Source organism: Podarcis tiliguerta (assembly GCF_965153285.1).
Source record: "Podarcis tiliguerta genome assembly, chromosome: 14".
Taxonomy (NCBI): Eukaryota; Metazoa; Chordata; class Lepidosauria; order Squamata; family Lacertidae; genus Podarcis; species Podarcis tiliguerta.
In genome coordinates this window covers 17,919,777-17,946,882 of record NC_139547.1, presented here as the reverse complement: position 1 = coordinate 17,946,882, position 27,106 = coordinate 17,919,777, and the positions used below count along the sequence as shown (strand labels likewise).

Sequence of the window (27,106 nt, the reverse complement as noted above, 5' to 3'; positions counted from 1 at the left end):
AGTGTTTTGCAGAATTTCGTCAGGGAAGTTTTCATGGGAGACAGCATGCTGGGTAGTGGTTAGAGAGTTCAGAGCACATGGGACTAGGATTGGGGGCGGGGAGGTTAGAGTCAGTTTGCATTTTAAGGCAAGTTTAACAATGGCACTTTCCAAACCAATATGCATGCTGGAACACAGCCAGAGCATGGTGCTGATAACACCAAGGTTGCAGGTTCGAACCCTGTATGGGACAGTTCCATATTCCTGCATCACAAGGGGTTGGATTGGATGAAACTCTGGGTCTTTTCCAACTCTACAATTCTATGATCCTTCACACTTTTCTGAATTTTGCAATGCCGTTTCCCCGGTCAAGAAGTGTGTACAAAAATTAGTAGAGGGTAAAGTGGACACAGGTGGCATTGTGGTCTAAACCACCGAGCCCCTTGGGCTTGCTGATCAGAAGGTCGGCGGTTCAAATCCCCATGACAGGGTGAGCTCCCGTTGTTTGGTCCCTGCTCCTGCCCACCTAGCAGTTCGAAAGCATGTCAAAGTGCAAGTAGATAAATAGGTACCACTCTGGCGGGAAGGTAAACGGCGTTTCTGTGCACTGCTCTGGTTTTGCCAGAAGTGGCTTAGTCCTGCTGGCCACATGACCCGGAAGCTGTCTGCGGACAAACGCCGGCTCCCTCGGCCTATAGAGCGAGATGAGCGCCACAACCCCAGAGTCGTCCACGACTGGACCCAACGGTCAGGGGTACCTTTACCTAAAGTGGGCATATAAATGTGTATGTCAGCGAAAGTAACATAGAAAAGTAGGTTATATTCAGGAAGATTGTTTCCAAACCTGTGTATAGAAAATGTGTTTATTAGAAGAAATTCAAAGAAAAATGCTGGGGGGGGGAGATATGATTTATTAGTCACTGTAATATTTATACACATACATATAAATTACTGCAGAAATGTGGTGGACTCCAAAATGTGGAGTTCCAAAAATGAGAAACTCAAAACAAACTTATTCGCGCGCACACACACACACACACACACTTGAAAATGACATTAACACTAATGAATCATAATACAATAATCACTGGAATGGTTTCATAGTAGAGGGCATAGAAAACTGCATAGAAAAAATGTGTTTAATAGGAGAAATTCAAACAAAATATGCTGAATAAGAATTTTTTAAAAGGCACAAGACAAGGCATGAATGAAGAGGGGGAACCTCATCTTCTTAAGGAGGATTGGGTGAGGTTCAATAGCCTGTGCTGCATTTCCTTGAATATTGTACATTTATTTATTGATGGGGATCTAGCTTGTTTAATGAGATGGCTAAGTAATTGCAAGGCTGAGTTTGTTTTCTGCATGGGACACTTTGGATCTAATGTGATTATATTTAATTACTGTCTATTGGGGAAAGATGCAAAATGCCAAGCCGAGCACAGGGGGGAAGTAATGTGGTGATTTATTTCTGTGTATCATGATCGCGTAGGATGTGAAAAGACTCAGGGGCCCAAAGCTCATTAGAAAAATGGGAAATGGGAAACATTTTTTACCCAATCCCATTGGAAACATGGGGAATAATCAGATTGCATGCAGATTTGATTTGTGCCAAATTATCACAAAGTGAGAATTTTGCCTTTGAAAACAAGCACAAGGGGGGAAAGAACTAGTTGCTTCACACAATTAAAAGCAGAGTTAGATTGAGTCAGAACTATGTCAAAACTTTTGTGAAAAAATATTTCAAACAGCCTGTCCAACATCATCATGAGATCAAATTATCATGAAACTCCAGTGGGTGCAGAATGCCATGGCGAGACTCCTTACCCTCCAACATTTCCCCAGTGAAAATAAGAACGTCCCAAGGAAAAGCGAGACATTTTGGGATCAAACTGGAAATCAGTATGGCTTCTGTAAATCCAGGACTGTCCTTGGACAATAGGGACACTTGGAGGGGCTGGGCCTCTTCTTATATGCAATTTCAACTTTAGAGGGTGGGTGCAATTGCACCCCCAAAAAATCACAGAGGGCTATTGTCAGGGAACTGCCATCAGAGCCAGAAGGAGAGGGAGGGCTCCAGAGGGATTCCGGAGAGCGTCCCAGGAGGGAGAGAAGCAGCACATCTTCTGGGGAAGGAAATCAGCGTAGCACCAGTGGAGGAGGGGGGCAGATGGGGGAATCGGCGAGGTGGCTCCAAGACTCCTCGCCAGGGACCAGCGGGGAGAGCACGGGTCCTCCGATGCCCACACCCTCCCTGCGCAGAAGGCTTCCGCGCAGGGAGAGTGGGTGGCGACTAGGCGTTAAAGAACTTTTATGCTGGAAGAAGTTCAAGAAATGCCCACTGACGGATTCTGCCAGCGATTGAGACAGCCACAGGCAAGTGGGTGTCCAGACAGAAAGGGTTCACTCAGGCAACCCACCCAGGTGTGGCGCCGATTTACGCACGAGCAACCCCTAGAACCATTACAGCTATGTTTTGCATTTTTTTCAGATCTGGAAGCTTTCCAGAGGATGCTCTCCCATCCAAAAAGATAAGTCAGGAATCTTTGACCAGAGGAAAAGAAACAGTTTGGATATCAAACCATCATGGAGTATGGCAATGAAATCTCACGCTCAAAATGCTTGAGTAACCTATTAAGGGAACAGAAGATTAGACAAATGAACGAGAAAGCTAACGATTTTATCGTGTCCTTGGTGGGTAAGGAGGTAATGAAAATCTCATGAAAGATAAATGGCAAAGTTAGCTTTAAATGGATGTGAGGAAAGCAAAGGAGGGCCAGCATTCATTCTGTTCTGATGATTTATGCTTTCCACATTTCGGCTTTCGAAACACAGTTCTGCTCCATACAAGACTTTAGAAGTTTAGCACCGTGAAAAACTTTCAGCTCCCTGGAGATTTCTGGAGAATGTCCCTGGAGATTCTGCTAACTGGGGAGTTGTAGCCCTAAGCATCTGGAAGGCACAAGGTTGAGGGAGGCAGGTTGGAGTTTTCAGACTAGGCCTGAGGAGACCTGAGTTCTTAATCCCCACTCAGCCATGACACTCATTGGCTGACCTCAGGCTAGTCACTATGTTTTTCCACCTAACTACATAGCAGTTGTGAGGATAAAATTGAGGAAAGAGAAGAACTGTGTGCATGACCTTGAACAGCTAGGAGAAAAGGCAAGCTATAAATGTACCAAGCAATGGTGGTGGGTGTTGTTGTTGTTGTTGTTGTTGTTGTTGTTGTTGTAAATTCAGTGTGGAGAGAGCAATGCTGCATTTGTGGTGATTAGCAGCTACCTCCTTTGCTGAGTTCTTGCATATTAAAACTGGGACATAAAAGAAAAAAGGTCTTGCAAGCAGAGTGGAGGCAGTTCAAAACTAAAATGCAACAAAGGGAATAGACGCTTAGAAACTTTATGAAGACGGAACACTTCTCCAAATTAGCTGCACATAAAAGTCTCTGTTTTGCTTTGCCTTTATGGCTTCTCAAAAGCATCTTCCGAAGTCATGAGAGCTCATTTACTCTTTCTGCTTCCATAATTATCATATTATTATCATATTGCTTATATCTCTCCGGTGCTCCGAGCCATTTCTGCCCGCCACCCTTCACGAGAATTGCTGATAATTTTGTGTGAAGAGTGTGTTTATGAGTACACGGCACCACTTGAAGCTGCAATTCGAAGGCGGCTGCTAGAAGCAACTTCTGCTGAAATGAACAGCTGAAAATAATCAGTTAGGGCCAAACCAGACTCTTGTTATTAGGATCAGCCATTGTTTTTATTTTTTTTTCCTATTTGCATCTCCCAAACAGCTCCAAAGTTTGGGATCTAGAGCTCTGGGACAGGCATGTAGCACTTTTCTTCCATGCCTTTTCGCTGATGGCCTCAGAGTCGCCCCATTCAGTGGCTTAGCACACACTCTACATACAAAAAGGCTCCGGGTTCAGTTGCTGCTCTCTCCGGATAGGGTTGGGAAAGACTTTGGAGAGCTGCTGCAAGTCTGTGCAAACAGTACTGCCCCAGATGGACCTGTGGTCTGACTCAGTATCAGCCACCCTCTTATGTTCCCACCAAGTGAGCTAGGAACATACAAAGCTGAGTCAAACCATTGCAGACCCTCCAACTGTGTTCCGATTTTCCAGGGATGGTCCCAGATTTACAGAAGCCAGCTAGGTCTCCGGTTTGATCCTGGAATGTCCCGCTTTTCCTTAGGATGTCCCTATTTTCATCAGAGAAATGTTGGAGGGTGTGGAGTTATGCAACCCTTGCGTCAAGGAGATAACCAACTATACAACCTTTAGAAGATCTCTGAAGGCAGCCCTGTATAGGGAAGGTTTTTTTTAATGTTGGACATTTTATTATGTTTGTCTATATATTGGAAGCTGCCCAGAATTGCTGAAGCAACCCATGGCTGTTAAAGTGGTACATTAGTGCTTTGGATTTCTGCCTCTCACTCAGAAGAGTTCTGTACTCTGTGTGTGTGAGAGAGGGGAGGGAGGGAGAGGGTTTTGAAAGCAGCAAACATCAGTTCAGACTGGAAGGAGGCAGTCAATCCCTAAAGCCATGTATTTATGACAGTGATTAACAAAACAGAAATGTTAGTTTTTAAAGAAAAAATGTTTTTTGTTCTGCCTTCTTCAGCCGCTTTGATTTGAATCGAAGGGTGGTGTCACCAGGACTGCAGAGCACTGAGGTTAGGTTGCAGAAAGATACTGGTTCAAACTTAAGTCAGATGTCAAGGAAATAAACAACTACCTGACTTTTAGAAGACATCTGAAGGCAGCCCTGTTTAGGGAAGTTTTCAATGTTAGAAGTTTTATTCTGTTTTTAGTGTTCTGTTGGGAGCCGCCCAGAGTGACTGGGAAACCCAGCCAGATGGGCAGGGTATAAATAAATTATTATTATTATTATTATTATTATTATTATTATTATTATTATTATTATTATTATTTCCTCCACTGTATTGTATTGCAGTGTATTGTTTTGTATTGTATATTTTTTTTAAAATTGCTATAGAAGCCCCAGTTGCAATTAGCTCCACTCAGTGTCTTTTTTCCCCTGCATTTCCCCTCAGCGACATTTTTCCTAAGACATCTCTCTAAGAAGCCACCAAGTGCACAAACAGCTTTTTGAAGATCAAAATTGAATTCCCCTCCCTCTTAGCCTCCAAAGGTTCCCGGGAAGAAAACTCAGTCTGTTGATTTCAAGGGGGAATTGTGCCCACTTGCAGAGAGGGGATTAATTTGATGCTTGAAGAGTACCTTCCTTGCACTGTTCTCTGCAGTGTGCAGAGTGCAAGACTGGAGAAGTTTGAGACAGATGGGCTCTGGGATTTCAGAAGATTCAGAGGAAAGAGCTGCAAGGGAAATATAAAACCACAACCCATTTCCTCCGAATACCCAAAACCCTTTGTGCGAAACACTCCAATTTCCAGATAATATGTAATATCGTTACAATGTCACAGTGCTGGGCAACTGTCCTTTGTTAAGGAGATTGCTTCTTAAGGATGCAGAGCGACAGAGATGTGCTAGCCCTGATCAGCCATTCAAAAGGACGTATGGGGTTCAAACTGTGCAGGGACGCAGGATACCAGCCTTGCAAGCCCCTCTCTAACCTTCAGCATATTGTCGCATGAAGGGCTACCTGGAGATTCTAGCTGAACAGGGTTAGAAACCTCGCTACAACTGGGAACCTTGTGCAATCAGAGCTCCAAATGAAAGGGAGGGTTCTAACAATATTCAGCTGAACTCAGTTGGAATGCTCCCCACAATCAAGAGTGCAGGTCCAAGGGAGGGTTCTAAGCCTGCTCAGCCAAACATGGTGAGAACGCTGCGTAATTAGGGTTCCAGATCAAGGGGAATACGTACTTGAACTGCATTCAGCTGGGTATATTTAGACTCCTGCAATGGAAAATCCTGCACAATCAGGGTTCCAGGTCAAAGTGAGGATTCGAACTGTGTTCAGCTGAATGTGGTTAAAATCTATTTGTCCTTCTTCCTTTGGCGATAGCTAGTGGCCGAGTGAGACTGTCTTCCATGAACACGGTCTTAGCCGTGAGTCCATAAGGGACTGTAGAGGCCAATTCTGGATCCACACATCCTTCTACAGTGGGGACATAGGTTTCTGGGTGGGAGCTGATCACAATGAGGGTATGCCAAACGTGCCGTCCTCTTAACTCATTCCTCCTTTTCGCCCTGAGTTTGTGCTTCTTCAAAGTCCATGACACCTTTGGTAAAAGCTGTTCTCCAGTTGGAGTACTCACAGGCCAGTGTTTCCCAGTTATCAGTACTTACACTACATTTTTTTAAGATTTGCCTTCAGAGTGTCTTTAAACCTCTTTTGTTGTCCACCGGTATTTCGCTTTCCATTCTTAAGTTGGGAACAGAGTACAGTGGTACCTCAGGTTACATACGCTTCAGGTTACATACGCTTCAGGTTACAGACTCCGCTAACCCAGAAATAATGCTTCAGGTTAAGAACTTTGCTTCAGGATGAGAACAGAAATCGTGCTCCGGCGGCAGGGCGGCAACAGGAGGCCCCATTAGCTAAAGTGGTGCTTCAGGTTAAGAACAGTTTCAGGTTAAGAACGGACCTCCGGAACGAATTAAGTACTTAACCCGAGGTATCACTGTAGTTGCTTTGGAAGATGGTAATTAGTCATCTGAACAACATGACCAGTTCAATGAAGTTGATGTTGAAGAATCATTGCTTTGACACTTGTAAAGACCTTCACGCCCACCATGCAAAAAATCTGGAGAGGAGAAGACTGCACATATGAGGATGTTGGCAACAGGGCTGTTCTGCACACACCCCTATGCCAGCTGAGACCCTCGCTGCCTGCGCACTGTCTCGCCAGAGTGGTACATGCCCTGGTTATCTCCCGCTGTGTCTATTGAAATGTGCTTTACGTGGGGCTACCTTTAAAGGTGACTCAGAAACTATAACTAATCCACAATGCAGCAGCTAGACTGGTGACCGGGAGCAGCTGCCAGGACCACATAACACCGGTCCTGAAAGACCTACATTGTCTCATAGTACATTTCCGAGCACAATTCAAAGTGCTGGTGCTGACCTTTAAAGCCCTAAACAGCCTTGGCCCAGTATACCTGAAGGAGCGTCTCCACCCCCATCGTTCAGCCCAGACACTGAGGTCCAGCTCCGAAGGCCTTCTGGCTCTTCCATCACTGCAAGAAGTAAGGTTACAGGGAACCGGGCAGAAGGCCTTCTTGGTAGTGGCGCCTGCCCTATGGAATGCCCTCCCATCAGATGTCTATTACTGCTGCTACTACTACTACTACACTGTGCCCTTTTGAATGTCTGCACAGGGCTGTTTTATCCCTAGGAGCAAATGGATAGGAAATCGCTGGGGATTTCTCTTGTTTTTAAAAGGAAGATGCTACCAGAATTTGGAAGCTGATGCACATCCTTCCTCCCTCCCCGCTGGGGGGAGGGGGGCACATGTAAGGAGCCTTGGTGTGCAAATTTCTGAGCTATGCTTTTTTACTTAATGAATTAATGTCTCCAGTTAATGAATTAACTTAGCTGGTTTAAGGAAAGCCGCTGCTTGTTCTTAAGAGGAGCACAAGTATTGTTAATTGCTACATATGTCCTTAGGGAACCCCAAACCGGCTGCGATAAATAAAACCGAACCTTCCCTTCCTGGCAAATGCAAATCATGAAAGGAGGGGGAGGGAACAGCAAAATCTATGTTTGGAATGCGTAATGCATTCTAATTAGCTCCCTGTTAATCAGAGCAATTACCAGAGGCTATCGCAATACTGAAGGTTGCACTCAGGCCGGTCCTTTGCGATGCGTCTGTCAAAATAATTATCAGCTTGCACTTCACAGAGTCGACACCTTCCTTTTGAGATGATGAACAACAACAGGCAGCAGCACAGTCATGTTGGGGGTGGATTAATCTGCTCCCCTTTGGAGGAGAGAAGCACAAGCTAGATTTTGATCCTAAAGATGTCAGCACTTCCAATGCTCATTCCCTCAGGTTCTATGATTCATGAACTGCAGTAACCTGGATTCTCCTTCCTCTTAGGTAACGTTGCAGTCAACCTGGGCGTGTGTGTTTTCAGTTGTCTTCTACTCATGAATAGCCCCACTGGAATGGGTGGGCCTAAGTTAGTCAGATTAATCCACCCTCAACATGGGACACGGGTGGTGCTGGGGGTTAAACCATAGAGCCTAGGACTTGCCGATCAGAAGGTTGGCGGTTTGAATGCCCGTGACAGGGTGAGCTCCCGTTGCTCGGTCCCTGCTCCTGCCAACCTAGCAGTTCGAAAGCATGTCAAAGTGCAAGTAGATAAATAGGTACCACTCCGGCAGGAAGATAAACGGCATTTCCGTGCGCTGCTTTGGTTCGCCAGAAGCGGCTTAGTCATGCTGGCCACATGACCCTGAAGCTGTACGCCGGCTCCCTCGGCCAATAAAGAAAGATGAGCGCCGCAACCCCAGAGTTGGCCACGACTGGACCTAATGGTCAGGGGTCCCTTTACCTTTACCTTTAAGTTAGTCATGCCCATCTATTTCAACCGGCCTGCTTTGAGTAAGGCCTCCATCTGCACTATAAATTTAAAGCAGTATTGTTCCTCTTTATTTCAATGATTTCTAGACCAATTTAACTCTGGTTTCTAAGCAGTGTACAAAGAGATGTCGAAGATAAAATCAATTAAGATAGTTTAAGCAGTCATGGCTTCCTCCCGCCCCACCAAAGCATCCTGGGAATCATTGTTAAGGGTGGCTGGGAGTTGTCCCTCTTCCCTGGGAACTCTGGGAATTGTAGCTCTCTGAGGGGAGTAGCTGGTTTCCTAACAACTCTCAGTTCCCTTAACAAACTCAGGATTTTTTTCAGGGAAACCATGACTGCTTAAAGTGGTAACACAGTCCTTTAAATGCATGGTGTGAATATGACCCTAGTTTCTTAAGTCTGTGAGATCAAAGCTGTTATATCCCCCATTGGGAGCATGAGACTCCCGACGGCTTCGCTCACAAGGGTCATAGGAACGTGCAAGCCCACTCACCATGACAAGGTGATGATCCAGCGAGTGAAGCATAGTATAAACACTGACAACTGGGAAACACTGGCCTGTGAGTGCTCCAGGTGGAGAACAGCCTTTACCAAAGGTGTCATGGACTTTGAAAACACTCATTTTTAAAAAAATAAATATTTTTGTTAGGAATTTCAACATAGCAATTTATCAAAAATACAACATCCTCAGTCCCCCCCCCCACTTCCCCCATCCCCCTCCCCCCAAAAAACCCCAACCAGACTTCCCCCAGCTCCTCTCTCTGGTTTCTCAGCACATGTTATTCTCTGTATGTTATAAAATTGTAAAGATCCTCAATTTATCTATCTGTATATTACCAATAAATGTTTATTCAAAATCTGCCAAGGAGTCCAGTTCATTTTGTTGTTTCTTTAAATACTTCGTAAAAGGTTCCCATTCTTCTTTAAAGTCACAGTTATCCTTGTCACGTAGTTTATGTGTCAATTTCGCCAATTCCACATAGTCCATCAGTTTCTCTTGCCACAGTTCTTTAGTCGGGATTTCCTCATTCTTCCATGGACTTTGAAGACACTCAAACTCAGGACGCAAGGGAGAAACGTGCCAAGAGAAAGGCAGGTTTGGCAAACCCCCACCGTGATCAACTCCCGCCCGGAAACCTATGTCCCCGCTGTGGAAAGACGTGTGGATCCAGAATTGGCCTCCACAGTCACTTACGGACTCACTGCTAAAACCCTGTTTTGGAAGACAGTCTTACTCAGCTACAAGGAAGATCGCCAAGGAAGAAGAAGAATGCCCCATTGATATGCCCTGCCCCAGAGGTGTGCATAGGCTATATTAGAAACCAGGCTTTGTGTTGCTGTCCCAGTTCAATTACCAGCCAGATTCAGGCAGGTGATGGTGTCTAGGTGCCTACCAAAGTCATTTTTAGTTTAGGAAGGCCTTCCCTGAAGTGCAACCCAGTCATTTATGGAAGATCAATTTTATAACTGATGAAATTGTTTTGTTGCTCTTTGAGTTTGATTGGATGGTTTTATTGTTTGCTGAATTGGTTTCATTCTTCTCAGAGCTGGAGCTTGATTCTGCCTTTACCGTGTGCTTTGATGGCTTTGTGTTGGGAATACGGAATTTGCTTGACAGATGAATATATTAAAAAGCAGTCATTTTAAGGAGGCAGTCCTATGTGCTTACCTGGGAGCAAGTCCGATTGAAGTAAGTGAGGCATCCTTCCAAGCAGATATGCACAGGATTCTACTGCTATTGATTTTCACGATCACCTTATGCCTAGAGTAAGACCAATGAGACCAAACAGCTATACAGTGGTACCTCGGGTTTACTTAATTCGTTCCGGAGGTCCATACTTAACCTGAAACTGTTCTTAACCTGAAGCACCACTTTAGCTAATGGGGCCTCCTGCTGCTGCCGAGCCATTGGAGCACGATTTCTGTTCTCATCCTGAAGCAAAGTTCTTAACCTGAAGCAAAGTTCTTGACCTGAAGCACTATTTCTGGGTTAGCGGAGTCTGTAACCTGAAATGTATGTAACCTGAAACGTATGTAACCTGAAGCGTATGTAACCAGAGGTACCACTGTAAACTGAAATCTTTTGATTTGAGTGCATGAGATTATGTCAGTTGGGTGCTAACTTCCCATTATAAGTGGGATTATGTCAGTGCTAATTTCCCATTATAAGTGTCAGTTTCTATATCTTAGTACAGAAAGTATTGATCTGATGTGTAGAGATCTGCCCTATTCTACTTAATTCAAGAGAGTTCCGGAAGCTTCCAAAAGCTTCTCTGTGTAAAAGAAAGAAGCAGAAGTTTTGTGATGTTTGGGCTATTCCTTCAGAGAAGCTGAGTACAGCTGGTTTAAACTGGTCCTGTTATCTCTTCTGTCAAGGTCTTGCTGACTATAAAAGTAAGGCCAGAAGGAGCCTGGGTTTCACTTTCTCTTTCTCTCTTCCTTCTGGTGTGCTGTTCTGTTTAAAGTGTTATAATTTAGACTTATTATAAGTAATTGTAAGTTTAGGTCTGCTGCAACTGGATTTCTTATGGACTGTGCCAATCCTAAATGTTTTGAATTTGTAACCATTATGCTCATTTGCCTTCAGTAGCAGTAAAGCACTGCTGGATGAAATATTAATTGCCTCTGGTCTGTTTTTTGGGAATCCTGCAACGTGTTGAAGTTGTTACTGTGCTAACTATACATTGGAATCTACTCTGGATCAATACTGAGTAGAATTCCATGACAATAAGTACAGAGGGTAAGCCCTGAGGATTTCTTGTTCCTAGGATGTTTCTGGTGTGCCTGCTGGACAGCTACAGATGGCCTAATTCCCATCTGGATTTTAACATTTACATGAGTTTCCGGCAAAGGGAGACCCATGTGCCCACACAGCTCCATCTGTCAAGGAATATTTATATGCATCCGTCATCCTGGACTATCCAATTTGGAGGGCCACAGCTTAGTGGTAGAACATCCGTTTTGCGCACAGGACGTCCCAGGTTCAGTCCCCAAGAAGAGTTGGGAGAGAGCCCTCTCTGAAACCCTGGACATATGCTGCCAAACAGTGTGCACAATACTGAGTTGGATGGGCCAGCAGTCTGACTCGGGGTCAGGGAATGGTCTGAAGACAAGGACTGGGGAATAATAATAATAATAATAATAATAATAATAATAATAATAATAATAATAATAATTTATTATAAATGTGTGGTGTAGTGGTTAAGAGCGGTAGTCTCGTAATCTGGGTAACCGGGTTCAAGTCTCCGCTCCTCCACATGCAGCTGCTGGGTGACCTTGGGCTAGTCACATTTCTTTGAAGTCTCTCAGCCCCACTCACCTCACAGAGTGTTTGTTGTGGGGGAGGAAGGGAAAGGAGAATGTTAGCCGCTTTGAGACTCCTTAAAGGGAGTGAAAGGCGGGATATCAAATCCAAACTCTTCTTCTTCTCTTCTTCTATATCCCGCCCTCCCCAGCCGAAGCCGGACTCAGAGCTGCTAACAACAATAAAAGTAACACAGCATTCTAAAATCAATTCAAAATCAAATTAATGGCAACCATTGGGCTAGAGTTCTATGAGGATTACCAAAGGACTGTGCCTTGGCCAAAGGCCTGGTGGAACAGCTCTGTCTTGTGAGCCCTGCAGAAAGATGTCAAGTCCCGCAGGGCCCTAGTCTCTTGTTCCACCAGATCGGGGCCACAGCCAAAAAAGCCCTGACTCTGAATGTATCGTATAGCAGACCATCTTCTGATGGAGAGCTGGAGGGGGGATAGTTGCCCCCTCCTTGTCCACAGCGTGTTCAGAAAAAGAGAGACAGAAGCTGAACAGCTTAGGGAGGAGTTACCCAGTTATGATATACAGTGGGACCTCGGGTTAAGTACTTAATTCGTTCCAGAGGTCCATTCTTAACCTGAAACTGTTCTTAACCTGAAGCACCACTTTAGCTAATGGGGCCTCCTGCTGCTGCCGTACCGCCGGAGCACGATTTCTGTTCTCATCCTGAAGCAAAGTTCTTAACCCGAGGTAATATTTCTGGGTTAGTGGAGTCTGTAACCTGAAACGTATGTAACCTGAAGCGTATGTAACCCGAGGTACCACTGTAATGACAAGGGAACCGGAAGGGAGGGGGGCAGCTAATGGAGACATCACTTGAGAGTGTGGGGGACCCCCCCCCTCACCACGGACTCAGAGGTCCGAACGTATCATAGAGCAAAGGAGTCAGAGGGAGGGAGGAACTTCGCATTGGCTCCCAAAATGCTGCAGAAGTCTGAAGGAGGGTTTAGAGCAGGCATGGCCAAACTTGGCCCTCCAGCTATTTTGGGACTACAGTTCCCACCATCCCTGACCACTGGTCCTGTTAGCTAGGGATGATGGGAGTTTTAGTCCCAAAACAGCTGGACGGCCAAGTTTGGCCATGCCTGCTTTAGAGTAGCCATCTTGCAGAGAGCTGTGTATTTGTGTTTGCAACATGACGCTGTAATAAAAGGACTATAAATCTATCAACCGCTCGTTAATTCTTATCTATGAAGTTACCAAAGGGAGGGGAGGACTCTCCACGCCTGACACTCAACATAAGGCAGCTTTCCATGTTCCCAGGAGCCTAGTCATACTCATATTTCTCCACAGAGCTCAAAGCAGCCTCTATGGGGATTGTCCCATTTTATTTTCAAAGCTGACAAAGTGTTCTGCGATGCTGCCCAGCCACCCCCATCTTGTCCCTCAGCTGCAGGAGGGTTGGACTAACCCACATCCTACAGTCAGCAACTGAGGACCACCGCCTCATGAGATTAAGCAACCTAGTGTTGGATACTGCAAGCAGCTGCCTCATGCGGTGAATCACTAAGCAGAAGGTGTCAGAACCCTTCCAGACCTGGTAAAACCCACCCACCCAGGTGTGGGAATGTTGTGGATAGTAGGAGAGGGTATATTGACTAAATATTATCCTTCCTCTCTCATGCCAGCGAGTCATATAGCAGAGCTCATTCCCCTTTACACAGCAGGAAGCTAGTTTGCAGATTCATTTGAATCTCTTTAGTTAAGCATTCCAATCTGACATGCCCAAATTGGAGTTAAGTCCCCTTAAAAAGTCCCCTTAAAAAGACACAAAAGTCTTTCCTTAAAGAGTAACAGGAAGCTTACTTACATTCAGTTCACAGTATGATCCCTGAAAGCAGGCTTTAGCTCAGACTTTCTCAACCTTGGCCCTCCAGAAGTTTTGAGACTACAATTCCCATCATCCCTGACCACTGGCTCTGCTAGCTAGGGCTTATGGGAGCTGTAGGCCAAAAACATCTGGAAGGCTGAGGTTGAGGAAGCCTGCTTTAGCTTGTAGTTACAGAAGAAGGTGTGGATTCATCCCATATGGGGATTTATCCCAGTGCAGTACAAGAGAAGAAATTGCATCAAAAGAGGAAGATGGCTGCGTGACTGGCCCCTTTGTAGGGTCTGTCAGGGTCACGCCCACCTACCTGGTCACATGCAAGGGTAAGATGCTCCAGACCAGGTGTAACAGGAAGTTCAACTGGGTGGAATAACATCCCCCTGTCTGTGTCCACTCTAGGGAAACAAGGAATGTTGTATTTGACTGCTCTAATGAGTTACATCCCACACCAAATTGGCCATTTGAGCATTCTGGGTAGAAAAAGGCTGAGCCTTCAATTCTCTCTTGCTCTTCTGTCCCGACTCCATGTTTGTTCTCTGATTCTGCCTTCTAGCTATAGTCCTCTAATCCTGATTGCACTTTCTTACTGAGGACTCATCAGTCTCGAATTGCAGTTCTTAGTTCCTGGCATGTTCAGGAACGTTGCACAACACCCAGCCCTGACACAGGAAAGAGAATGTCCTAAAACCCAAATGTCCTGGACTATAGAACTCCTGGATGTGCTTAAGTCAGTCACAACCCTCTTCATCCTGACTCAGTCAGAGCAGCATTCTGCCATTCATTGCCATAGCATCTGTGTGCTAATCACGTTATGGGGCATGTTCCCAAAAGGCGGATTATGAATCCTATAAACAAACAAACAAATAAATCCTGAGTTACTTCGTAACATTTTCTACTAGCATTTTTTAAGTTGTTGCTCGGGAGACTTCTGAAACGGTAAAAATGTAAACAGGAAATGTTTCACAAGAGCACGGAGAGAAAAAGAACAAAAATGAAAATTCATCTCCCTTACAAATGGCTAAAGCAGTCCCACTGACACGTTGTGTTCTCCCAAACTTCTAATCGCTTTGTGGAGCACTTCTTTCTGAGTTAAATTGAAATGAAAGGTTTACAAGAAGAATGTCCACGGCCCCCAAAATGTCAATAGGCGAGTGAGAGACTAATCTTAATTCAACGCAAAGCCTTTTGGGTGAAACAAATAATCTTTTAATCACATTGAATTGTCAGATTATGAGACAGGTGTATATCCGATAAAACACAAATGTATCATGTTCTGTTATGTGTAAAAATGTGATCTGACTTTTAGGAGACACCTGAAGGCAGCCTTGTTTAGGGAAGTTTTTAATGTTCGAAGTTTTATTTTGTTTTTAATGTTCTGTTGAAAGCCGCCCAGAGCGGCTGGGGAAACCCGGTCAGATGGGAGGAGTAGAAATAATAAATTGTTGTTGTTGTCGTCGTCGTCATCATGATCATCTATATTGCACATTCTGTGGACTCCACTGGCTTTGTGTGGAGAGAGAGCTCTTCCACTCGGGTCCTGCCCATTGGCTCCCTATAGGTAACTGGCTGGCCACTGTAAGACCAAAATGCTAGACTAGATGAGCCTTTCACCTGATCTGTAATCTGGAGCAAGCTTTTCAGACATGTTACTGCAGCCAGCGGTGAATGTGCAGTTGTGGACCAGCTCTACAGCTGTTTAGGAATTCCTAAAAACTGGTTCCAGGTCAGTTGTCTTCAAACAGGATTTCATCAACTTTCACATCATTTTCAGATGCAGGGACCATGTCACATACTTGTTCTTTAAAAGCCAAGGCGATTGTGTAAGGTTTTCCTTTGGGATGCTGTCTGCACCTGTTCAGGTATGTATCATAGTACCCCTTTCCTCTTCCCAGTCTGTTGCCGGTTTGGTCAAAACCAAGTCCTGGCACGAGGATGAGATCCAGGCCCTCTGTTGAAGAGAGAACATAAAAACATATATTTTGAGTGAAACAGTACTGACTTCACCAACTCATTTCCTTTTTATTTATTCAGGAAGGGTGGCATATATTGACGCGTGCACAGACCTCAAGATTTGCCTTATAGCTATGTTGTTTTAAATTCTCATCTGTTTCTGAGTCGCTCTGTGGGCTCTCTGCTTCAATCTGCAGTTCCGCTCCTGAGGCACGCTGTGTAAAATAAAAGCTCTCTGGTTCCCCATTCACTAGAATGGGGAAATCTAAAAGTAGCTATGACTTAAGAGTGGGGGAAATGAAAAGTTTGAGAGAAACCGAAATTGTACCTCCCATGTACAGAAACCAACTTAAGTGGCAGTAGAAGTTTACTCCCAATACTGGTGATGGGACAGTGTCCTCAAGCACAGCTGAGGGCAGCAAGCTAGCTCTGCTCTCATGTTAGGGACTGATGGATTCTTCTGATCTGTGTCAATTACCGTATTTTTTGCTCTATAAGATGCACCAGACCACAAGACGCACCTGGTTTTTGGAGGAGGAAAACAAGGGAAAAAATATTATGAATTTCAGAAGCCAGAACAGCAAGAGGGATCGCTGCGCAGTGAAAACAGCAATCCCTCTTGCTGTTCTGGCTTCTGGGATAGCTGCACAGCCTGCATTCGCTCCATAAGACGCACACACATTTCCCCTTACTTTTTAGGAGGGAAAAGGTGCGTCTTATAGAGCAAAAAAGACGGTATGTATGAGTTCACTCACAGGTCTGTTCCATATAGATTTTTTTGCTGTGGGTTTTTTTTAATGCATAAAAATTGCATCAATTATTATTATTATTACAGTCGTACCTTGGTTTTAGAACAGCTTAGTTCACGAACAACTCAGAACTCAAACGGCACAAACCCAGAAGTAGGTGTTCCGGTTTGTGGACTTTGCCTCGGAAGCCGAACGTTCGGCGCAGCTTCTGATTTGCTGCACGACACTCCTGCAGCTAATCGGAAGCCATGCCTTGGTTTCTGAACCTTTCGGAAGTTGAACTTCCAGAATGCGTTGTGTTCGAAAACCAAGGTACAACTGTATTATTATTATTATTATTATTATTATTATTATTATTATTATTATTAATGGAATTTATATACTGTTCTATACCCAGAGGTCTCGGGGCGGTTCACAGAAGAAAATCATAATATATAATCATAATAAAAACAACAACCCAATAAAAATACCCTAAAAAAACAACAACAACCACATTTTAAAAGGGCTTAGGATGTCAATCGAATCAACCAAAGGCCTGGTATAAAAGGATCATTGTAGACATTTTGTAGACATTATTCCTCTAAAATAACCCCTTTTAAAGTAAACTGCACCACAAAATTCAGATAACCACGGGAGCACGGAAAGCTCACTTGTACAGAGTCAGACCATTGGAAGAAGAGTTTGGATTTGATATCGTACTTTATCACTACCCGAAGGAGTCTCAAAGTGGCTAACATTCTCCTTTCCCTTCCTCCCTCACAACAAACACTCTGTGAGGTGTGTGGGGCTGAGAGACTTCAGAGAAGTGTGACTAGCCCAAGGTCACCCAGCAGCTGCACGTGGAGAAGCGGGGAAGCGAACCCGGTTCACCAGATTACGAGACTACTGCTCTTAACCACTACACCACACTGGGGTACCTTTATGTTAACTACCGGTAAATGGGCCAGTGGTCTGATGTGGTATATAAAGCCTGCTCCTAAGATGCCAGCTGTGCAGACATCATTTAAAACAACAAAGGTGTATGTGTGAGTACACAAACACACACACAGTGCTATCATTCTCAATCATGCAGATTCCTTTGAATCATTAACAACACTTACGCTTGGCTAGGATTTCTTTAACTGGTTTGAAATCCTAGATATACACACCATAATTCATATTTCAATCACATAAAGGTTACAAGTGATTGGTAAACAATATGGATGTAGAAACAACTAAGCAATCTCTTAAGGATAATTTCCACGTTCTTGGTACTTCTCTTTAATTCCGCTTTTCTCTCTTGATATTAGTGTGCGCTGCTGGCCAGGGCACTTTTATGATTGTTTCTTCCACTGTTTGGTTTTAATTCGCCCAAGCAGGCTCACATCCCTGACTCTTTCTTTTTTAAAAATTACAAACTAGGATTGCTTCGCTGCGGGCACCTTCCCCCCCTCCCCCGCTCAAGCTTTTCACAGGTATAATTATTTTTGCAGTTGATCTATTATGCAATCAATAAGATGAAAACTCGGCTTGTGCAGTTAATAATAATCAAGATTCTACCCCGGCTTTCTTTTTAATAGAAGAAAGGAAACATCTGGTAGCTCTACAACACTGCAGCATTTTAACTACAGGCTGGTTAATTTGGACTGTAGCATAAGGGATAAAAGGAAAATAGGATTCATTATAGATTGGGGCCCTGGTGGGAAACTTCTCCAACCCAGAATATATGCATGTCAATGTCGTCATGGGCTCACAGGATGACAGCATACAGGATGAGGGCCAATACTCTTTAAATTTACTCTTGCCTTAGAAAACTGAAGAACTGATTTGGGTGTCCGCCCTGTAATACAGTCATACCTTGGTTCTCGAACTTAATCCGTTCCAGGAGTCCATTTGACTCCAGAAATGTTTCGAAAACCAAGGCGCAGCTTCCAATTGGCTGCAGGAGCTTCCTGCACTCAATCGGAAGCCGCATCGGACATTTGGCGTCCAGAAAACGTTCAAAAACCGGAACACTTACTTCTGGGTTTTCAGAGTTGGGGAACCAAAACGTCTGAGTACCAAGGCATTCAAGAACCAAGGTACGGCTGTATATTGAATGGATTGTGATTTGGAGGCTCTGGATGGGGTTCTTGTTTTTACGGTTTTTATCATGCTCTGTATCATAGAATCATAAGATTGTAGACCTGGAAGGAACCACCAGATCCATCTACATAGTACAACCCCCTGCGACCTTTTACCCTGTGCTTTTTTTCTTTAAAAAAGATGTTTAGGGGTACTCTCATTTTGACTCAAGAAAATCACCATTTTATAGTTCAAATCGGGAAAAGTAAATACAGTAAATGGACAGAAGCACCAAAAAAATCACAAAATGTTTAGGGCTATGCGTACCCCTGCGTACCCCCAGGAAAAGAAGCACTGCTTTTACCCAAGGCAAGACTCAAACCCACAACTCTCAGATTAAGAGCCAGTGTGGTATAGTGGTTAAGAGCGGTGGACTCATAATCTGGTGAACCGGGTTCGCATATCCGCTCCTCCACATGCAGCTGCTGGGTGACCTTGGGCTAGTCACACTTCTCTGAAGTCTCTCAGCCCCACTCACCTCACATAGTGTTTGTTGTGGGGGAGGAAGGGAAAGGAGAATGTTAGCCACTTTGAGACTCCTTTGGGTAGTGATAATGCGTGATATCAAATCCAAACTCTTCTTCTTAAGAGTTTCAAGCTCTACTGACTTAGCTATTCAGTAGTAGTAGAAGAGGAGGAGGAGTTTGGACTCGAAATCCCGCCTTTCACTCCCCTTAAGGATGTGCATGTGGAGGAGCGGGGAAGTGAACCCGGTTCACCAGATTACGAGTCCACCGCTCTTTACCACTACGCCACACTGGCTCTCAGTAACACTGTGGTGTCCATCTTCCCAACGCCACCATTTGCTTGTGTGTGTCTGTCCCGTCTCCCACCCCCAACGCAACTGTTGCTTTCTTGGTGCAAAATAGCATTTCAGGGGGCTGGAGGGAATTCTGCGCAAAGAGGGAAACAATAGCAGGGAAAAGGAGGAGTGAAGTCTGGGTGTTTTCTCAGCTTGAATTGCATGTTTGCACTCAGGGGCTGAGGTTTTGCTGGCCATCGGGCTTTCAGACGTTGATTCATGCCTCTGCCAGGGAGAAGAAGGGAACTGGCTGCCGTCCTGAACGGCTGCCAAGCTTAAAGGCAACCATTGTGCCGATCTGCTATTTTTGTTCCGATATGGAGTGGGAATCGCCATGGGGACATTTGAAACAAATGAGCCTGCGGCGGCTGTGCAACCCTTTGGAACGAACCTCATCATCTTACTTGTTAGTTTTTGCAGAGGAGAGAAACTTCAGGAACTTTTATTCGCTGGGGGGATGGATGTAGGAGCAAAAGCACTGTATTTCATTACGAAAAGAAGAGAGCCTGTTTCTGATGGTCTGTGTACGCTCTTGCCGAACCTGCTGTGTACAAGTAGAAAAGTGGGAAGGGAGTTGCTGGCTATTCCTGTCATTTGGTTAAGAGATACCCTGGGATATTCATGGCCTGTTAGTAAGCTTTAGGCTCACTTAGTTTTCTTTGATATGCTTTAAACGAATTGCTATTTCTTAATTAAGCGGTATATACATCTTGTTAATTAATTCTATCCTCTTGCTGATAACACTTCAAACATCTGACAAAGTGGGCTTTTGTCCACATAGGCTCACACCACAATAAATCTTGTTTGTCTTTAAGGTGCCATGAAACTCTTGGCTGTATGTGTGTGTTTTCGCTCATTCAGATGCCAATGATGTGATACTGATAAAACCTCATTGATGTGGGCCTGTTGTATAGCGTCCTCTTTTGGGTGAAATATTATTGTTCATATTAACTTTGCTTTGGAAACAATCCTTGACATTTGTGGGTGCTCATACGCTTCTAAATTATATTCCTGTGATGTGGAGACTAACAGATGCACAGCAAATGTGGAAGCTGTTTCAAAGTTGGAAGGGTAAATAATCTGAACATATTACTGCCCTTTCTACATTTGAATGTATCTAGTATATATTAGGTAAAGGTAAAGGGACCCCTGACCATTAGGTCCAGTCGTGACCGACTCTGGGGTTGCGGCGCTCATCTCGCTTTATTGGCCGAGGGAGCCAGTGTACAGCTTGGCCAGCATGACTAAGCCGCTTCTGGCAGGCCAGAGCAGCGTATGGAAACGCCGTTTACCTTCCCGCCGGAGCGGTACCTATTTATCTACTTGCACTCTGACATGCTTTCAAACTGCTAGGTTGGCAGGAGCAGGGACTGAGCAACGGGAGCTCACCCCGTCGTGGGGATTCAAACCACCGACCTTCTGTTCGGCAAGTCCTAGGCTCTGTGGTTTAACCCACAGCGCCACCCACGTCCCTTCAGTATATATTAAGGTTGCCTAATTAGGGACACGGGTGGCACTGTGGCCACTGAGCCTCTTGGGCTTGCTGACTGGAAGGTTGGCAGTTCAAATCCCCGCAACGGAGTGAGCACCCATTGCTCTGTCCCAGCTCCTGCCAACCTAGCAGTTCGAAAGCAAGCCAGCACAAGTAGATAAATAGGCACTGCTGTGGCAGAAATGTAAACGGCATTTCCGTGTGCTCTGGCTTCACAGTGTCCCGCTGCACCAGAAGCGGTTTAGTCATGCTGGCCACATGACCCGGAAAGCTGTCTTTGGACAAACGCCGGCTCCCCCAACCTGAAAGCTAGATGAGCGCCACAACCCATCGTTGCCTTTGGCAGCACTTAACCGTCCAGAGGTCCTTTACCTTTATTTCAAACAGTTACAAATCCAGACAGTGGTTGAGCTTTTGGGACAAAACTGCTTTTAAAAATGCCATTTCTGAGCTTTTTTAATGGAAATACAGCAAAAATGGCACTGCCAACATAAGCTGCCATAAATCCGGATTTCCCCCAGACATTTGTAAGATTTCCGCCAGGGCACTGTTGCTGACTGCAGTATTCCATATATATTTCTGGGAAAACCTGGACGTATGGCAATGGCCTAGTATATATTTTTGAAAATTCTCTGTTTCCTATGCATTTGGACACCTGTGAAGGAATCGTAACCCAATTCTGTATAATAGTTCCTGAGATCAAGTGGAAGGATTTCACCTCTTTTGGAGACAATTGGATTAACACGATGGACCGAACCTTTCAAACAACACATTTTGGGGTGTGTTTTTTTAGAATTCCTAAGCAACGCCAGGTATGAAGCTGTTAGTATTTATCTATGTTAGTATCTATCAGGGCATATGGTCTGCTGATATTAATATATGTTTAAATTGGAGTTGGTAAGTTTATTTTTTACTGTCAATATGGACTGATGTGGTATCTTCCTGTTATATTTGCAACAGAAATCTAGCACTAGCTTCCCCGTCTCTGCTCTGCTCTTCCCTCCCCAATCTTTTTGTTTAATGTCTCCAGTCTGGAGTAAATTGTTTCCTCTCACTTAATTATTTGAGGCTTCTGACTGGGAGATGCAATTTATTCATATATTGGTATCAGTGGCGGTTGGATGGGTGTTGGATATGTAGTTACTGCTGGGGCCTCCTCACAGCTTCTTGTGCTTATCTGAACAGAAAATGCAGAAATAAAATAAACGTAAATGTATTATTTTTCAAGTAAGAATGGAGCCCAGATCTGCAATATCCTTGAAAGGTCTAAATATTTCAGTATGTCTGGTGCTGAGTCCAAAGTGGGGGAACACTTCAGACTGCAGGCCCATGTTCCCTCATAGGTAATCTTCCAGGGACCATATGCCATTGGCAGACAGGGGTAGAAGCAACAAATAGTTGGAGCAACAGATGTGACTCTTATTACCACCTGGACTTTTCTACATTTAAAGCACATCCTTTGCCCCAAAGAATTATGGGAACGGTAGCTTTCCGCTCACAAAGCTACAGTTCTCAGCAAAATATAAAACGCTATAGCGTCCAGAATTCTTGACTAATATGTTTTTAAAAACACTCTAACCAGCCGATGCAATCCTCTGCCTGTCTACTCAGAAGTAAGTTCCGCTGAATGCAACGGTTTGTGTTTGAAATACAGCAGCAAGGTGTCAAAGGCAAACATACAGTTAGCAGGGCAAACGAGAAGTTGCAGGAATTCGTGATTGAATAAATGTGCAAATGTAGCCTTAAATAAATAGTGTTCTGAATAAATATTGAAACAATACTTTGGAGGTTGGGAAGGGGGGGGAAGGCCCTCTAAGAAAATAAATCCTCAGAGTTTGCAAATGAGCAGCACGTTTTCTACCTAAATTTGCTTCCTGCATATAGACCAGGAATTGTCAAACACTCAAAATCAAATATACACTATTGCTCCAGCTCTGCTTTAGAGATGGCATATTAAGTTTGAATCAACCACCCAATGGAATGGCAGACATTGATACATTGAGGTGCCATCTTTGCCAAGAGCTTGCCCCATCTAGTACAACGACCCAAAAAGCAAGTTAAATTTCTCTGCCATACTATCTGAAAAATAAAGTGGATTTATTCTTTTGTCTTTCTATTGCAAAGCAACAGTAATGGATTGGCAAAGCAAGCCCGTTTGTTGGGGACAGATTTAGCTAATCTTATATATATTCTACATTAAGCTGAGGAATGTTGTGTATGTTTAACCTGCAGACAAGATGATTAAGAGGCAACAGGTCAGTAGGGCTAGACAATATCTTGATATATCATCCAAAACCGATTTCAAGTCTGCACCATGGTATATTTGGTTTCATAATTTTTGGCCTGGCAATAGATTACGAATCATGATGTGTGTGTGTGTGTGTGTGTGTGTGTGTATTGTGTGCTATGCAAAATGTGGGGGAAACCATGAAGCCAGCCAATTCCTCTTCACAGCCCCCTCCTTATTTCAGATATTGTGATAAATTGGTATATTGCAATGTTTAACTGGGGATATATCGCGATGATGAAAACCAGATATCGCCCAGTCTTACAGGGCAGCTAACTTCAAAATAATTGGAAGGGCAGAAAGCAGATTGGGTAGTGGGAAGCAAAAGGTAAAAAAAGGTAAAGGGACCCCTGGATGGTTACATCCAGCCAAAGGTGACTATGGGGTTGCGGCGCTCATCTCACTTTCAGGCTGAGGGAGCCAGCATTTGTCCACAGGCAGCTTTCCGGGTCATGTGGCCAGCAGGACTAAACCGCTTCTGGCGCAACTGTACACCATGACAGAAACCAGAGCACACAGAAACACTGTTTTATCTTCCCGCCACAGCGGTACCTATTTATCTACTTGCACTGGCGTGCTTTCGAACTGCTAGGTTGGCAGAAGCTAGGGCAGAGCAACAGGAGCTCACTCCGTCGTGGGGATTCGAACCGCCGACCTTCTGATTGGCACACCCAAGAGGCTCAGTGGTTTAGACCACAGCGCCACCCGCATCCACAAGCGGAGAGAGTGTTGTGTTCCCACCGGAATCTGGATGGCCATTGTGAGAGCAGGATACTGAACTAGGTTGAGTGTTTGGTCTGATCTGGTCTTTTATTCCAGCCATACCCCAATATTCCATCCACTCTCTGCTTTTGGGGGGGGTTATCCCCAACCATCCATACCCACTGTGCATCTTCAGCGCTGTCAGGGCTGCTTTGCAGGGGATGAAGATCCTGGTGGTGGAATTCCAGCTGCATTAATATCTCAGTTGTCTCCAATGATCTCTATGGGCAACTCACTTCCAAACCAGAGTGCATTTAAAAATAGCTTTTCAGTGTAAACCAGGAAATTTTACCTATCCAGACGAGATGGCTCACATTCTACCACGTCTCTCTTCCTCCATCGTCCTTTTCCAGGATGTCCCATTCCCACCCCTTTGAGTTACAGCCCACCCCTCACTATAAAGGATTTTTCTTCAAACTTCTGGGTTGTGCCAATTCTGCTGTGTGTGGGTGGTGAAGCACAACCAGTCAAAGATTTGAAATATATTCACATGGATTAAACAAAAAACAAAAAAACCCAAGCATAAAATAACCACACGTCTTATCAGTTTAGAATCAGCTGCACCAGTTCCACCTAGCAGCGCTGAGAAGCTGTGAACATGTTGAATCAAAGCAGAATAATACGCCTGTCTCCAAGTATTACTTTCTGCAATTTCATCTCGCTGGCAATTTAGCAACCTGCCTGACAATAAACTCGCAAGCGAATTACCTGCAAAACATACAGACCGGCAAAGACAAAAGCTATCCTTTCCTCCTCCTTTCAGCGTGGAAATGCTCATTCCAGGAAAAAATGAAGATGGAAAGGTTAGACGCACACGGAGGCCAGGACTTAGAATCATTAAATTGTAAGAGTTGGAAGGGACCCCAAGAATCATCTAGTCCAACCCGGGGGAATCTCAAGCCCAGGGGCCAAATTTGGCCTCTCTAGCTGGCCCTGGTGCTGGAGGAGACTCTTGAGAGTCCCATGGACTGCAAGAAGATCAAACCTATCCATTCTGAAGGAAATCAGCCCTGAGTGCTCACTGGAAGGACAGATCCTGATGCTGAGGCTCTAATACTTTGGCCACCTCATGAGAAGAGAAGACTCCCTGGAAAAGACCCTGATGTTGGGAAAGATGGAGGGCACAAGGAGAAGGGGACGACAGAGGACGAGATGGTTGGACAGTGTTCTCGAAGCTACAAACATGAGTCTGACCCAACTGCGGGAGGCAGTGGAAGACAGGAGTGCCTGGCGTGCTCTGGTCCATGGGGTCACGAAGAGTCTGACACAACTAAACAACTAAACAACAGCAGCTGGCCCTCTGGACTCTCAAACCTACACCCCACACACACACACACACTTGCAACACCCTTTCCCAGCTCTGCTTTGAACCCTCCTTGAGTGCTTTTGCCTAGTTAGAATGTGTCCTTGTATAAACTAACCTTCTTATACCAGGTAAAATTAACACTTGTTGCTCTGTCCACATCCAATCAATTTTGCCGAGTGGCTCTGAATTCTAGCGTTATGAGAGGGGGAAGAAAATCCCAGCAGAGCACTCACTGTCTCCAGATATCTCAAGGACTGCCTCTGAACCGATCCAGACCCTGCAATCAGCACCTGAGGCCCTTTTTCATGTACCTCTTCCACAAGATGTCTGTAGGGTGGCAACACGAGCATAGGCCTTTTCTGTGGTGGCTCCCTGTTTGTGGAATGCTCTCCCCAGGGAGGCTCGCCTGGCACCTTCACTACATATCTTTAGGCATCAGGTGAAAACATTCCTATTTACCCCTATTTGGCAGATTAACACAGAATCATTTTAAATGTGTTTGTAAGAGGTGGAGGTTATTTGTTTGTTTTTGTTTTATTGTGTATTTTGCTTTCTCGTGTTGTATTTTTATGTTGTGGACTGCCCTGTGATATTCAGATGAAGGGTGGTATAAAAATAAAATAATTAAAAAATAATAAAATAGAATAAAATAATAAAATAGAATAAAATAAAATAATTTTTAAAAATGTATTGTCTCCAAAGTATCCATGATTTCATTGGCCCCTGTCACAGCCCCTACCCCACAAGTATTTTTCTTACACTCACATTTAAGAGAAATGACTGCACAGCTGGCTTCAGACTTCCCTGGGGACACCTGATCTGTCTCCTGTATGTGACTGCAATGACTGAGCAAGAATTTAATTACATGGAGCGAGGGGGGGGGGGAGTGTCACTCAATCTCACTACTAAATCTACGGAATACTGACACCTGCTGGCTAAAGGAAGCGTTTTCGGGCCTCTAGTAGCCCTCGTTGCTCAAGTTCCAGAAAGAAAGTGAGCCGTTTTGCACACAGCTAATCTGGGTCAGCCCTTTCCCACAGACTCGACAGATTTTGGTTTCTTGACCCAAATTCCCCCACCCACAGTTCCCTGAAAAAACAACCCCAAAACACCTGCCACTAGATCTAGCCCCACTGTGGTTAGATTGTCCCAGGTTTGGGACCTGGGAAATCAGAGTTCAAATTCCCACTAAGCCATGAAGCTCTTGGGGTGACTTGGGGCCAGTCGCTGCCTCTCAGCCTGACCTACCTCCCAGGATTGCTGTGGGGGTTAAATGAGGAGGGGGACTTCCATGCATGCAGCCTTGAGGGGGGGGGGGGAGTGGGAAAGTCAGCGCAACGAATTGATAAAAATTAATACTCCGAGTAAGGCTAGCTTTGGATACAACGTGCAGTTTCATTTCCAGTTAGTGCGTCCCCCACAGCTTCCTGCTAAAACCCTGTAATATTTACAGTGGTACCTCGGGTTACATACGCTTCAGGTTACATACGCTTGAGGTTACAGACTCCGCTAACCCAGAAATAGTGCTTCAGGTTAAGAACTTTGCTTCAGGATGAGAACAGAAATCGTGCTCCGGTGGCGCGGCAGCAGCAGGAGGCCCCATTAGCTAAAGTGATGCTTCAGGTTAAGAACATTTTCAGGTTAAGTACGGACCTCCGGAACAAATTAAGTATTTAACCCGAGGTACCATGATATACCACAAATGTCCCGGAGGGGGGGTTGTCTTGCTTTTGTTGCACTATAGTGCCAGAAGATCCCAATAATGAAGTAACATTGGGGTTAGGCAGGTAAGGTAAAGGACCCCTGGATGGTTAAGCCCAGTCAAAGGCGACTATGAGGTTGTGACGCACATCTCGCTTTCAGGCTGAAAATGCTGGTGTTTGTCCACAGACAGCTTTCCGGGTCATGCGGCCAGCAGGACTAAACCGCTTCTGGCGCAATGGGACACTGTGACAGAAGCCAGAGCACACGGAAACGCCGTTTACCTTCCCGCCGCAACGGTGCCTATTTATCTACTT

At 44.8% G+C, this 27,106-nt stretch overlaps 1 protein-coding gene across 2 annotated transcripts in view; it reads right to left on the bottom strand.

Moving 5' to 3' along the window:
- MTHFS (methenyltetrahydrofolate synthetase) overlaps nt 1-27,106 on the bottom strand; it is an 83,755-nt gene that overhangs the window by 44,439 nt on the left and 12,210 nt on the right. Inside the window, exon 3 of one of the 2 annotated variants that reach the window (XR_014504604.1) lies at nt 15,220-15,585. Coding sequence is in view for 1 of the 2 variants with exons in the window: in XM_083412329.1 (XP_083268455.1) it covers nt 15,362-15,585 (224 nt within the window). In the remaining variant the exon portion in view is untranslated. Of the gene's footprint in view, nt 1-14,820; nt 15,586-27,106 lie in introns of those variants that run through there. The other variant, XM_083412329.1, reaches the window with a different exon arrangement.